The sequence below is a fragment of the Camponotus vicinus genome, unplaced genomic scaffold (genome assembly GCF_025532165.1).
Source record: "Camponotus vicinus isolate PSW18456_S1 unplaced genomic scaffold, iyCamVici1.0 SCAF_1, whole genome shotgun sequence".
Taxonomy (NCBI): Eukaryota; Metazoa; Arthropoda; class Insecta; order Hymenoptera; family Formicidae; genus Camponotus; species Camponotus vicinus.
Genome location: NW_028141945.1, coordinates 25335875 through 25351380, shown reverse-complemented (window position 1 = coordinate 25351380; position 15506 = coordinate 25335875). Strand labels below are relative to the sequence as shown.

Here is a 15506-nt window from a genome sequence, read left to right as displayed (position 1 = left end):
TATAAGAAGTTTAATAATTTATTAAACAGTATAATTATTTATATTTATATATAGAATTATATATTTTTAATATATATAACATTTTGTCAAACAATTTCTAAAGATTTTAATTGTTTTTAAAGTAGTGCTGAGTATCTCCGCGGAGAAAAATAAATTAAAAGGCAGCTAATAAGATGTCATGGTAACATATGATCAGATTGATCATTCGAAGTCAGTTATTATTGTGATCGCTAGCCGAAAGACGCTACCGCGTCTTACTTATCGCTTGCTTCAAACATCATATGAATATCACAGAAAACGTGTAATTGTGTATCAATAGTGGATTTTAAAAAGTATACGTAGCAACCCATACGAACGAATTTTACAAAAATTACATTTTTAATAAAACGATATAGCAAAGATATAGCAAAAATCTAAGTAAATTCGATTACACTGTGCATGTGAGTATGGACAAAAATGTTACAAGATTGATAATTCTATAATTTCTTTGATCGTTTATAATTTGATTGCGATTATCTTTTTATCGACTGCTTTTCTACTATAATATTAAAAGAAATTTAAGAGGAAAGCTGATAATAATTATATTCCTGTGTTCGCGATACAATCAAATGAATATGTATCATTTCTCACTGTCATTTATTTTCCTAAATAAAAGAAAGACACTATTTACTTAATAAAAGTTCCCTAATTTAATCCTAAGACGTATATTATATATTGACCTCTTATAGAAAGAAATTAAAAACATAATATTAGAAGACAACAACTTGCAATTCGTTAAAACTGAGTTTATCGAAAATACTATAAAAAAAAATATATATATATATATATGTATATATATATATATATATATATATATATATATATATATATACATATACATATATATATATATATATATATATATATACAGGGTGATTCAAAATAACCCCTGTGTCCCTGAAATGACATATTCTTGAATCAATTCTAAGACGATTTTTCCTTCGGCAAAATTTCGTCCGAAGCTTAGTTTTTGAATTATTAAAGGAAGTAGTTAACGTATGACGGGTCGAATACAAGAGGCAGGCAAGGGTGGCGCGATTCACCGTCAGACGTGGGAGCTTACGCGGGGCGCCTGCTGCGATCAGCTGATCGCTATACACATACAGACACACATGCGAACACATACATTCTCTCTCTGTCTGTCTGTCTGTCTGTCTGTCTCTCTCTCTCTCTCTCTCTCTCTCTCTCTCTCTCTCTCTCTCTCTCTCATTCGCTCACTCACCTGTAAATTTTTTTTTTTTTTTTTTTTACGAGAGAGGGGAAAATGCATTTTATGCATACCCACCGGTCGATCCAGTGAGTTATGTGGGACTCGAGTACCAAGTCGAATTACCAACTCGGTACTCCCTACCCACTAAAAACCCCTCTCTTTTCAGGAATTTCCTTTAACACACTGTCCCTCTGACTCCCCGAGATCTGTTTTCACATAACGTCAAAAAATAGTTATTATTACCTTGTTCGATGACTTTTGATGTATTGCTGTAATTGCTTGAAGGAGAAATGAATTTTCCGATAGATCGTACGTTCTCAAATTTAACGTAGATATCACGTTGCAAAAGACAAGAAATCCACACTAAATTATTAACTGAAAGTTTTTCTTCTTTCATGAACTGTATTCTTTTATTAAACTTTAACATAATCACATTTATTTACTCACTCGATGAGACGAGAAATTTACTAATGACTCTATCACTAATCACTATTAATCACTGTCGAATAATAATATTAATATGTTAAATGTTTATTATGTTTACCGCATTCTTCAATCGAACACATGATCGCGTTCGATAGCGCCAGTAATACCTTAACCTACCGCAACCTACCATGACAAAAAACTGCTTGCAGTCGCCGAGTCGTAATTATCGTCACATTGTCGCGTCGTCGCGTCGTCGCGTCGTGTAGTAACGTGTCCGCGCGTGTTTCTTTCATCGAGTGATTTTTAATCGCCAACAATTATTATTCGACAGTGATTAATAGTGATTAGTGATAGAGTCATTAGTAAATTTCTCGTCTCATCGAGTGAGTAAATAAATGTGATTATGTTAAAGTTTAATAAAAGAATACAGTTCATGAAAGAAGAAAAACTTTCAGTTAATAATTTAGTGTGGATTTCTTGTCTTTTGCAACGTGATATCTACGTTAAATTTGAGAACGTACGATCTATCGGAAAATTCATTTCTCCTTCAAGCAATTACAGCAATACATCAAAAGTCATCGAACAAGGTAATAATAACTATTTTTTGACGTTATGTGAAAACAGATCTCGGGGAGTCAGAGGGACAGTGTGTTAAAGGAAATTCCTGAAAAGAGAGGGGTTTTTAGTGGGTAGGGAGTACCGAGTTGGTAATTCGACTTGGTACTCGAGTCCCACATAACTCACTGGATCGACCGGTGGGTATGCATAAAATGCATTTTCCCCTCTCTCGTAAAAAAAAAAAAAAAAAATTTACAGGTGAGTGAACGAATGAGAGAGAGAGAGAGAGAGAGAGAGAGAGAGAGAGAGAGAGAGAGAGAGACAGACAGACAGACAGAGAGAGAATGTATGTGTTCGCATGTGTGTCTGTATGTGTATAGCGATCAGCTGATCGCAGCAGGCGCCCCGCGTAAGCTCCCGCGTCTGACGGTGAATCGCGCCACCCTTGCCTGCCTCTTGTATTCGACCCGTCATACGTTAACTACTTCCTTTAATAATTCAAAAACTAAGCTTCGGACGAAATTTTGCCGAAGGAAAAATCGTCTTAGAATTGATTCAAGAATATGTCATTTCAGGGACACAGGGGTTATTTTGAATCACCCTGTATACACATACATATATATGAAATAACCAGAATTTATCGAAAACATATGTATATATATAAATTAATATCAACTCGATTAGCAGAATGAATTATTAGTAGAGTGAGAAAAACAATTAATTGAGGACAGAAACTGATTGAGTGCAAACATTTACGAAAAAAGCAGATTATGTTTGGAACAATATTATACGTTTTATTGAAAAGCTTAGTACTGACTTGAAAAGCTTACTGACAAAGGCAACTATCGTTTATGCCAAAGGGTTATACCACTCCAAACAGCCTCCAGGAAGAAAGCGTTTCCATGTGTCCGGATTTAAATTTCACACAAGTAAGATATATTTCTCGTTTGATTAAGAAACAATTGAATGTTATTACCTTAATAGTGTAATTAAAAATGTATAGTGTAAAAATGTATAATAATAAATTATATACACTATATATATGATAATAAAAAATAAAACTATTCAACATAAAAGTACTCTCTAAAAGTGAATCAGTGTATTATCACTGTAATCAGTGCTGTACTTATAACCGCTTGTAATCAGTGAGTATTGACTGTTTTTCAGTGATAATACACTGATTCACTTTAGTGAAAGTAGTATATATACTACTTTCACTAGACTGAATCAGTATATTATCACTGAAAAACAGTCAATACTCACTGATATGGTTATAAGTACAGCACTGATTATAGTGATAATACACTGATTCACTTTTAGAGAGTACGATTGTAAATTTTTATGTAAATTACACGAAAAATTATCGAAAGTATACGTATAATGATTACATAATAGTAATTAACATAATAGTAATTCATTAAATTAAAGTATTTGTTTCTGTAGTATATATTTTTGGAATATTCATAAAAGAGTAATTGTTTGTATTTTCATGTCAAAGAATCATTAATAAATTCGGAAAATTTTTATATAAAATGTAAAAATTCGATGCTAAATTAATGATTAAATATAAGCATTATAAAATTTGACGGACGCCTTCGTTACAGAATCGCGAGTCAATTATTATAAATATTTAATGATATGCTTTCCGTTAACTTTATTTATTTATGAATTCCATATCGCGCGGAACTAAATATTCTTGAAATAAATTATTAAATTATGATTGCGAAAATACCGTGTTTTTTCCGCGTTCTCTTCGCGTCCTTATACAAGATTATCATTTTAACAGAAGAATTTTATCGCTGTTTCTCTCGTCAGATAATATTCCTAAATATTGCTAATTAAATATAAAGAAATGTCGAATAAGAGAGTGAAGATTCGATGTGATAAGTCAGCGATTAAATATTAGCTTCAAAAAATTTAACGATCACTTTCGATATTATAGAATCGCGAGTTAATTATTATGAATTTAATAATTTGTTTTTTCAGTTATATTTGTATTTACGAATTTTTTTTTTCGTATCGGAAAATATTCATAAATAAATTAATAAATTACCGTTGCGAAAACACCGTGTTTTTCTCACATTCTTTTTCGCGTTCTTAGACGAGATTGTCGTTTTAATAAAAGAGTTATCATTGTTTCTTCCGTTAAATAAACGTTAATGAAAGTTGCGTGGCTCGTACCGCCGAGGAGTCGAAACGATTTTCATCATAGAGAATTATTTCTCACCGCTTCTTGTGAGATCCATTCGCGACATCTAGTTCGGTGTCCTGTTAAAAATTGAGAATTTTTATTCTAAGATTGAAGGAACTAATCCCAGGTTTTCCTGGCAATTTCCGAAAGCAATGATTTCGTAGTAATTCAACGACGATACGCTTCTTTAACGTCGAATTAATTTAAATAATATATATTTAGATGAGAGAAATGTATCTTTTCTTTTCTTCGTTAAAAATGTTCTATCATTATTAGGATTGGTATTATTATTGTCTATATATATAATGCCAGAAAGATTTAATAGTAGATTAAATATGGATATGGCGTTGTGTATAAATTTTAATTTTTCAAGTAATTTCGTATTGTAATTAATTTGTATAAATTTTTTGATAAAAATGATTACGAACGAATATATTTTTAATTAATATAATTTGTCTCTTTTGAAAAATTATTTCTAGGTGCTGGGGATATTAACATTAATTTTTAGTTTCTTTTAAGAAACTATTTGCAGGTATTAGACATCCATCGCCATTTTGAAATATTAGTTTTTAGGTATATACCATTTTATATATATATGTATAATAAAATACATGCACAAATTCACGTATCCAAAATATTTTTATAATTTTTAATAATGTTATATATTATATATACGCGAAATTATACATGAATACATAAAATGTGCGAATAATTAAAAATTTCGAGACAAATCGAAAGGGTACTCCTATATCAGTAAGATATTGATTAAAAGAAAAGAAATTATTAATTTCAACGTTATAAGAATAAGAATCTAAAGAATTAATCTAGAATTAATTGATTTATTTTATTTTGCACATTGTTCGAATTGAAATTTTTTAAATCTTGCTGATATTGGGTTTGATTCGTCTCGCGCGCGCGAACGGTATCCCAAATTATATGTGTTCACACATTTAACACAAACTCCAATAATGCATGTATTTTATTATTTATAAATATAATCGTTCGTAATCATATTTCAATAAATAAGGTCGTTATATCAGTAGTAAGACTATGAGGTTTCTAACGCAGGGGCTCCGAGGGGGGGTGAGGGGCGAGGGGGAACCGCGGGCGGGGGGGTGACGTCACGGGGGGGGGTGACGTCACGGGGGGGTGACGTCACGTGCGGGGGATGATGACGTCACGCGGGGGATGATGACGTCACGTGCGGGGGATGATGACGTCACGCGGAGATGATGACGTCACGCGGGGGATGATGACGTCACGCGGAGATGATGACGTCACGCGGGGGATGATGACGTCACGCGGAGATGATGACATCACGCGGGGGATGATGACGTCACGCGATGGATGAGGGGGTCCGCGCGGGTAGGGGGGATCCGCGGCGCGAGCGTTGGACGAGGGGGTCCGCGCGGGTGGGGGGGACGGGTGTGAGAAGAATAGCGCTACGTGTGGGAAAAGGATAGCGTAAAGTGTGTGAAGAGGACAGTGCGACAAGGATGACACGTGACATCATCAACATGTGACAAGGATGGCGTCAACGTGGGACAAGGACGACGCATTATAAGATGCCACATAGGTGGGAGCAGGACGACGCAAAGGTAAGTGAGTGATAGCGACGAGCTTGTGAATGAGAGAGAACGATAATAGCGCGAAGAGAACGCATACGAAAGAGAACTATAATATCGCGAGAACAACGTGTGCGAGAGAGAACGATAATAGCTAAGATAACGCGTGCGAGCGAGAACGAAGATATCGCGAGACTTACAACTAACGCGAGACTTATTGTTAGAACGATAGCGCGTACGAAAGAGAGAGAGAGAACGATAAATTCTTACAATTAGCGCAAGAGAGACGCAAGGGATGGGAACGCAAGGAGAGGCGCGTAAATAAATACATTTCTTTTCAATACTAAATATAACATTTATTTTAAAATGTGTGCGTGTATTATACAATTTGTGTGTGTGTGTGTGTGTGTGTGTGTGTGTGTGTGTCTAATAAAATAATAATATAATAATATAAAATTTAAAATTTAAAAAAAAAATAATAATAATATAATAATAAAATAATAAGAATAATATATTTGGGGGGAGTGCGCCGGGCTAAGGAGGAGGCCGCTCCTAGAATGCTAAGGGGTCGATGTGCCGGGCTGAGTGGAGCCGCTCCTGGAACAGAAAAAGACATTTGAATAGTTTTTAATAATTTATTTTAGAACTTTTGATATATTATAAATTGAAAGTTACTTACAAATTATGTTTCTTGAAAGAAGAGTTCGTTACGCGTCGCCGAATTTTCGCTCTGAGTAGGCAGCATGTAATAAGGTTCCAGCAACTCCTCTCGTTGCTCTTCTATACTAGGAGGTTCAGATGGTAAAAAATGTATCTTCCATATTTCCATTCGGTCAGTATTATATACTATGATGGACATATTATCTACATCATATCCTTGTCTCTTGAGGGTACGGAACGTATGACAATATTCCTGGTAACAATCCTTGCAGTCTAGGACAGATCTTATCACCGTTACCTCCGTGCCGCAGTGACAGCACCTAAACGGTGTAAACGGTCCCTCGAAGAACCCGTGGAAATAATTATGTTTTAATGCATAATTTCGATAAAATCCGTACCGACAATCCTTGCAGTAGTGTCGGTTTCGACGTTGGTAGGATTCGGTCCAGAAACATTTTGCAATGTGTATTCTCGGGAGATCAGAGTAAAAGCGAGGATCGGACCTCGGTTTGTATGGTTTAGGAATACACATAATTTTGTTCACTTTTCTTCCTCACACACTCTCCACAACTTTGTGACAAGCACAGAACAACGAAAGAAATAATATTCTAATGTCGCAGGCTCCTCTTCATTATATATCTTTTAATATCTTTTGTCTCATTCCAACTAGAGCATCACGTCTCATCTACCTCAGCATTTCTCTACATCTTTAGCGGAGCGTGTTGAGAAAAGTATAACTATTCTTATTCGTATGGAAGGAAAGAATTAAAATCATAGATGGAATAAAAATAATTATTTATTGCACGCATCGTAAAGAATATCATTTACAGCACATGTTAATAATTCGCAATCGATTAATGATTCGCTGTTAAAGACGTCACTATCACGTATCGTTTTTACAGCATCGCATACAGTAGTAATATTGTTACGTCGTAAAACAGTTTCAAATTGTTTAAATTTTTCATTTACGAGATACGTATTCTCGCATAACCAATTATGCATATGATCGATACAATTTTCAAAATTAAATAAATGTAATAATGTCGGTGGTTTCATGTACAAAGAATTGTCACATAATGTGAGTTTTACAATTTTCGATTGATACATTTCGATCGATAAATCTCCAATCCTTAATGCGAGAGCAGTCGATTGTAGAAATTGTTCAATGTCTGCTTGCTTCTGCATCAACAAATTCCACGTTGAAAAAGGCAACACTATTTGATTGCCTCGATTATCACCGAGAATCAGTTCCACGTACGACACAGCTCCAACGCTTATTCCAATGTCCAAATACTTGTACGACGTTGGGGTTAGAGCGTATCTTCTTCCAAGTATGCGAGTCGCACGACGAGGCTGAATGCTATAAAAATATATAAATTAGATCAATATTTAAAAAAAATTAAATAATTAAATATTTAAAGATCGAAACTTACGTGTCACATTTTTGCTTCTTACACGGTGGAGTTTCACCGTTTCGAATCGGAACGTAAAAATTCATGTTGATTTCTTCAGTGAACCTTTCACACGCGCGATTGATGCAATACTGATCGTATTAGAATTAATATCAATTCAAATAGTATCGCAAATTGCAATGTAGAGGGGATTATTGCTGACACGACATTTTAATTTCCTCTAAAATTTTGTCGCGCCGATATACGGCTGCGATGACATCATCATCCCTAGAACAAAGATTTAGCTGAATTCGCTAAAATCGAGCGCCGGTGTACGGCTGCTCCCGACGCAACCACGTTAGATTTTTCAAATGTATGTGACAAAACGCGAAATTATCAAGGTTAAATTGCAAACGTTACTCCGGGAATTTTTTAAGATGAAATCATTCTAGAATGTTCGATGATATGCATGACAGTATATAAATCATGCCGTCAAGGTTAAAACACACATCACCCCTAGACAAAGATTTAGCTGAATGTGCTAAAATCGTGCGCCGATGTACGGCTGCTCCCGACGCAACCACGTCAGATTTTTTCAAATGTACGTGACAAAACGTAAAATTTTCAAGGTTAAATTGCGCATCAGAACAAAGATTTAGCTGAATGCGCTAAAATCGAGCGTCGATGTACGGCTGCTCCTGATGCAATCACGTCAGATTTTTCAAATGTACGTGACAAAACGCGAAATTTTCAAGGTTAAGATGTGCATCGGAACAAAGATTAACCGCCAAGGTTAAAACGCACATCACCCCTAGACAAAGATTTAGCTAAATGTGCTAAAATCAAGCGCCGTTTTACGGCTGCTCCCGATGCAACCACATCAGATTTTTCAAATGTACGTGACAAAACATGAAATTATCAAGGTTAAATTGCACACGCTATTCCGGGGAATTTTTTAAGATGAAATCATTCTAGAATGTTCGATGATATGCACGAGACAGTATATAAATCATGATCAAGAGGCACGCCCCGCCAGTAATTTTGCTAAAGTACATCCGGAACTATCATTGGGAAGCGCATTTCGCAAGTGTGTTACAATATGGAGGAACAAAATTTGCGAGAGCAATCCACATTGATTGATTCGCTGGAAGATTACATTGTGTGGGAACAACGATGCGACCAATACATCGAGTCGTTGGAAGAGCAAAGTCGCATCAAGCGACCGCGATTATCGATCGGAAATCGACAATCGCTGATTGCTCGGATCGCGCGCCTCGAAGGGTTGAAAAATTCGGTACGTGGACGTTTCGTACACGCGGGTGCCGGATGTAGCGCGCGTCAAAATAGACTTGTGTGGCGCGAGATTGATACGGCGTTCGAGAGTCGCGTATCGACTGGTGCGGTGATAAACTATAATCACATTGAACCTCGCCAATTTCTCGATGACGCCAAAGACATAGTGATAGAACATGTGCAGGACGTTATGAAAAAACACTGTAATGTGAAAGTGAACACTATATTTAACGGTGAATTCGTGGCTGGGGATAAACACGCCAACAAAAGTATCAATACGCGAAACTATGAACTCTTTCGCACATCCGATTTACGCGAGTGGTACGAACGGCGTGTTATCGAACCCACCCTAGCGTCTCTGGAAGAGTTTCAGGAACGCGATAGCGGGTGGGCTTTGTCGCGAATACTAAATTTAACTGTAAATATAAATAAGTATAATCCTATGCGTGCGGGGTGTCACATCAAATTATCGCGGGAGATTATGTTGAAAAGAGCGGTGATTAATGTACAATCTAAAGACAATGCGTGTTTCGCGTGGACAGTGGTCGCCGCCCTATACCCCGCCGAAAGAGACACGAATCGGGAATCATCGTACCCGCATTACACGACAGTGCTGAATCTCCAGAACATTGAGTTTCCAGTGACTGTGAACCAAATAAAAAATTTTGAACTTGCCAATGACATTTCTATAAATGTGTACAGCATCGAAGACAAGAACAGCATTGTCCCGATGCGTCTTACGGAGCAGAAGCGGGATAAGCATATCAACTTGCTGTACATTGAAGACGACAACAGCGTCGGACATTTCACTTGGATTAAGAATTTATCCCGGCTCGTGAGCTCACAATTGAGCAAACACAAGAATCCAAAATATATCTGCGATCGGTAAGTTTAATTTGAATAATTATAAGTTATGTAGCAAATTGTATATAAATCTAAAAAAATTTTTCTTTTACAGATGCCTGCATTATTTTAATTCGGACACCAAGTTGCAGTCGCATACGGTCGACTGTGGAAAGATGAATGATTGCGCTGTCCGATTGCCGAGCGATAAGGACAAGTGGTTATCGTTCAACAACTTTAATCGGAAGGAGCGGCTTCCATTTGTGGTCTACGCCGACCTGGAATGCGTTCTGGCCAAGACGGAAGAAGAGAAAAACGCATATCAACATCACCAAGTATTTAGTTTAGCTTATTATGTACATTGTTCATACGACGAATCTTTATCGGCATATCATTCGCGTCGTAGCGCCGATTGTATAGCATGGTTCGCCGCAGACCTCAAAAATTTAGCGTTACGTGTAAAAAATATTTTAAAAACAAATGTCCCCATGGTAAATTTGACGTCCGAAGAGTGGGAGAAATTCCATAGCGCCACTCAATGTCATATATGCGAAAAACCGTTCGTGCAAGACGATACACGCGTTCGCGATCATTGCCATCTGACCGGGCGGTACAGAGGTCCAGCACACTCAAATTGCAATTTAAATTATAAAGAATCTTTTTGTATTCCCATAGTTTTTCACAATTTATCCGGTTATGATTCACATTTCATTATCGAGGAAATAGCCACATCGTTCGAAGGGAAAATCGAGTTACTTCCGATAACAAAAGAGAAATATATTTCGTTTACAAAAGATGTTTGTATGGATGAAGAATCAAAAAATCATGTAAAATTACGTTTCATCGATTCATTCAAATTTCTCGCATCGAGTCTCGACAAATTGGCATCGTTTTTGGACAAAGATAAACTCAAAATTTTAAAATCAGAATTTCAAAATTTATCAACAGAAAATTTCAATTTGTTAACGCGAAAAGGTGTATTTCCGTACGAATACATCGACTCTGTAGAGAGGTTGCAAGATACGTGTTTACCACCGCGCGAATCGTTTTACAGTTCCTTGACCGGTGACACTGTATCCGAGAGCGATTACGCGCACGCCGAGAACATCTGGACGCGATTCTCCATTCGAACGCTAGGAGAATATAGCGATTTATATCTTAAAATTGATGTCTTGTTATTAGCCGACATTTTCGAAAACTTTCGAGATAAATGTATCGAAAGTTACGGACTCGACCCCGCGTATTACTATACTCTCCCCGGATACACGTGGGACGCCATGTTGAAACATACCAAGATCACGTTCGAGCTGCTTACTGACATCGATATGGTTATGTTCATCGAACGTGGTATACGCGGCGGTCTGAGTCAATGTTCGGGTAGATACGCTCGCGCTAATAACAAGTACATGGAGTCGTACGATCCATCGAAACCATCATCGTACTTGATGTACTTTGATGTAAATAATTTGTACGGATGGGCAATGTGTCAACCGTTGCCTTACGCCAATTTTCAATGGGTCGACGATGTGACCAATTTTGATGTATCATCCATCACGCTAGATTCGCCTACAGGCTATGTCCTCGAAGTGGACCTCGAGTACCCGCAACATCTTCACGATGCGCACACTGACCTGCCGTTTTGCCCGACACGCGACAAACCACCTGGCAAGCGGGAATTTAAACTGCTTGCAACGCTATACGATAAGAAGCGTTACGTGATACACTATCGCAACCTGCAGCAGTGTACGCGTCACGGTCTTCGCGTAACAAAAATACATCGAATTTTACAGTTTTCACAATCTCCGTGGCTTCGAAATTACATAGAATTAAATACACATTTTAGAACATTGGCTAAAAATGATTTCGAAAAAAATTTATATAAATTAATGAACAATGCAGTGTTTGGTAAAACGATGGAAAATGTGCGCAATCGTGTCGATGTTAAATTGTTAACAAAGTGGGATGGTCGGTATGGCGCAGAGGCAATGATCGCGAAACCAAATTTCCACAGCAGAAGCGTTTTTTCAGAAAACTTAATCGCTGTGGAATTGCGCAAACTCGAGGTGAAATTCTACAAACCGATTTACGTGGGTATGTGCATACTCGACATATCCAAGACATGTTTGTACGAGTTTCATCACGAGTATATGACGCCAATGTATCGCGACAAATGCCAGGTAATGTACACCGATACGGATAGTCTCATATATCACATTGAGTGCGCGGATGTGTATGAGAATATGAAGCGCGATATCATCAGATTCGACACGAGCGATTATGCAGTGGATAATGCGTATGGTATACCGCTTGTAAATAAAAAGGTACCGGGCCTGATGAAGGACGAAAACAACGGTACCATAATGACCGAATTCGTCGGGCTCAGAGCAAAGATGTACGCGTTACGAGTGAATGGAAAAAAGGACACGAAGAAAGTTAAAGGTGTCAAGAGTAACGTTGTTGCGAGAACGATAACGTTTGACGACTACATGCGGTGTTTGAAAGAAGAAATTGAAATGACGCGTCAGCAGTCGTGTATACGATCTAAACTGCACCAAGTATACACGATCTGCGAGACGAAAATTGCTCTGAGTCCGTACGACGATAAGCGGTATATCGTACCCGAAACCACCGATACGTTACCGTGGGGACATTATAGAATACCATTGTAAATAAATGTATATTTTATTTATTATTAATTGTATATTTTGTACATAACCATGTATATATTTTTATATTTAATACACTTTATATATTTTTATATTATTAAATATTTATATATTAAATTATTTATATAGTTTATATGTATATTATTTTAATAAATATTTATAATACACTATTTTTATGTATCCAAGAGTTGTATGATTTATCCATTCCCAACCATTTCACGTATACGTCATCACCCTTTTCCCGCAAAATTTTTTCCACGAGATATACGTCGGGATTAGCGACGCGTTGTAATTCGTATTCGTAGAATCCTCCAGCGACGGGATCTCCACGCGAATCTTGGAGTATGAATGTCGCGGGATTAGTTTTCTGCACCTCGACAATCTTAAAAACTTCGGTCGTCCAATTAGGTGTGAAACCTTTTTCAAAGATGGTCTTGTATTTGCTTACGCGTACCGAATCGCCTACTTTAAATTTTGTCGGAGCCGCAATTTTTACGTTGCTATACACCGTATTTAAAAGTTTTTCGGCGATCGCTGGAGTGACGTCGGCAGGTCTCATACCGATGGTGCGATGTTTTCGCGTATTGTACTCTGCAACGAGTCGAGATAGCTCGTCGATCCATTTGTAATTTCCGTTGAGCGTAAACATTTTCCACATATTGTTTTTCAAAGTACGATTGAATCGTTCCACGACCGAGGCTTTCATAATGGAATACGTCGAGTAATGATTAATGTTGTGTTTCTTCATGAGTTTCTGCACACTCGCGTTGTAAAATTCTTTTCCTCTGTCGGTTTGAAAATTTTTCGGACACCTTTTATCGTCTCCAATAATCTTTGCGATCGTTTCGGACATTTCGTTTCCGCTCTTGCTCTTGAGCGGTACGGCCCACGCATACTTGCTCAACACATCGATAACTGTGAGTATGTATTTATGACCCTTGTTGAGTCGAGAATACGAACGCATGTCGACCACGTCCGCCTGCCACAGATCGTCGTATCCGCATACAATGACGCGTCTTCGTGGAAAATTTCTTCTCGCCGGAGCATGTAGTTCCTCGACAAGTTGTCGCTTTTCGGAGGTGTTTATCTTCTTTCGCACGTTTGATCGAGGCATAATTAATATTGCGATATTAGTATGTCTCGTTTACTGTGTCGAGTCAGATGTTGCATATCTCAGCACATTCTTTATCTCATCCATCATTATTCGTAGCGCCTGCACGTGTGTTTCAAGCGTGATAATTTTTTGCTCAATTTCTCCCTGTCGATCTCTCAAAAGTTTATCCACATATCGTTTGTTGACGGCGTCAGTATCAGTTTCCGGTTGCGCTACACGTTGAATCTTGCGCGACCTTGCGTCAAAGCCGGTAGTAGTCTGGCAGAGAGCATTATCGCGAACGTAATTTCTCAATAATCCATTCCATTGATAGTACAAATTATTCGACGTTCCGAGCGATAATCCAAATTTATTAATCGACATTTCGGTACCGAGAACTTTGACGGAATGACATGTATCGTTGACGCATAGTTTAATTTATAATAATGCCAGCCTAGCGAAGTTCTTCGATAATTGACAAGATTTCATTGTCGTGAGCATTGTTGCCGGCTCGACGCGAGGCGTCCAGCAATCGCAAACGATCTACCAATTCGTTGGGATCGTTCCAATGCACGTAATCGATCATGTTGTCGCTTAGCGTCATGGTGTGCAGCGCGTCTATACCTCTTCCCACCTTTCTATCGGGGAATAATGGTGCAATTATATATTTGTACTTGTATCCTTTGTTACTTTTAATAGGATTATTAACTTTGTTGTCACGTTTATGCGCATTTGTTGCTTTTAATATACTTTGATATTTATACAAATCGTCTTGAGTGTATTTTTTATGATTGGGAAATTTTCTAAAAATCAAATCGTAGATACCTTCGGATCCCGTATATTTTATTCCATCGATAATTATATTATCTTCCATGTCCACATCGAAACGTTTATCACCGAGCATCATTCCTTCGCTGGTAAATTTAACACCGTAGACGTAATCCATACTCTTATTTTTATCAACACTCATGATAGCTCCTATATATTTTTGCGCTAGTGGACCAAAATGATCTCGGAACGTTTTCTGACCTTCGGACGTTTCTAATTCATGTCGGACCGATGTTACAAACGAATCGGGCGTGGTCTCATAAATTTCTTCGACGGACGGGGATGGTATTGTTTGACGCGGTTGTACTTTTATCGGAGTAGAAACAGTAGCCATATTAGAAAATTGTTTCCTTCGTTTCGATCGATTCGGTGTCGAATATATCGGCGAATCGTTTATCGGCATATTTATCCGTGCTCGCTTTATTCCTTGCTTCGACTCTTTTATTTTTTCCTCGTGCTTCTCTCCAAACGTTAAACTCAATGGTTCAATTTTCGGCGCATCAGATTCCACAGTATTTTCGATAAGCTGTTTTAAAGGTTCGGTAATTGGCTTAAATTGTCTTTCCAATGCAACGTCTTCCTCCATTTTATCAGTTTTCAAAGCGCGATATTTTTTGCGAATTGATTCGCTCATTTTTGCAATCTCTATCGCAATCTTTTCACGATCGTCGTTCATGATGCTTGATCAATGTGTCGATGACGACTGATCGCTTTACGGTATCGCGAAATCATTAAATCCTCTT

General features: G+C 37.5%; 1 protein-coding gene across 1 annotated transcript; it reads left to right on the top strand.

The window, feature by feature from the left end:
• The first annotated feature begins 5860 nt into the window (after positions 1-5860).
• Positions 5861-14078, top strand: LOC145961893 (uncharacterized). The gene is made up of 3 exons (XM_083082492.1): positions 5861-10218; positions 10292-11547; positions 14053-14078. Exons 1-3 carry the CDS (start codon positions 9140-9142, stop codon positions 14076-14078), a joined length of 2361 nt encoding a protein of 786 aa, XP_082938618.1. The 5' UTR covers positions 5861-9139.
• Positions 14079-15506: the final 1428 nt, after the last annotated feature.

Bases quoted from the DNA above. Each gene is read 5' to 3' on its own strand.
- LOC145961893 (XM_083082492.1), top strand. From the start codon at position 9,140: ATGGAGGAACAAAATTTGCGAGAGCAATCCACATTGATTGATTCGCTG. The intron at 10,219-10,291 runs GTAAGTTTAATT...TTTCTTTTACAG, and splicing joins CCAAAATATATCTGCGATCG to ATGCCTGCATTATTTTAATT. The intron at 11,548-14,052 runs GTTCGGGTAGAT...CATTATTCGTAG, and splicing joins ACGCGGCGGTCTGAGTCAAT to CGCCTGCACGTGTGTTTCAA.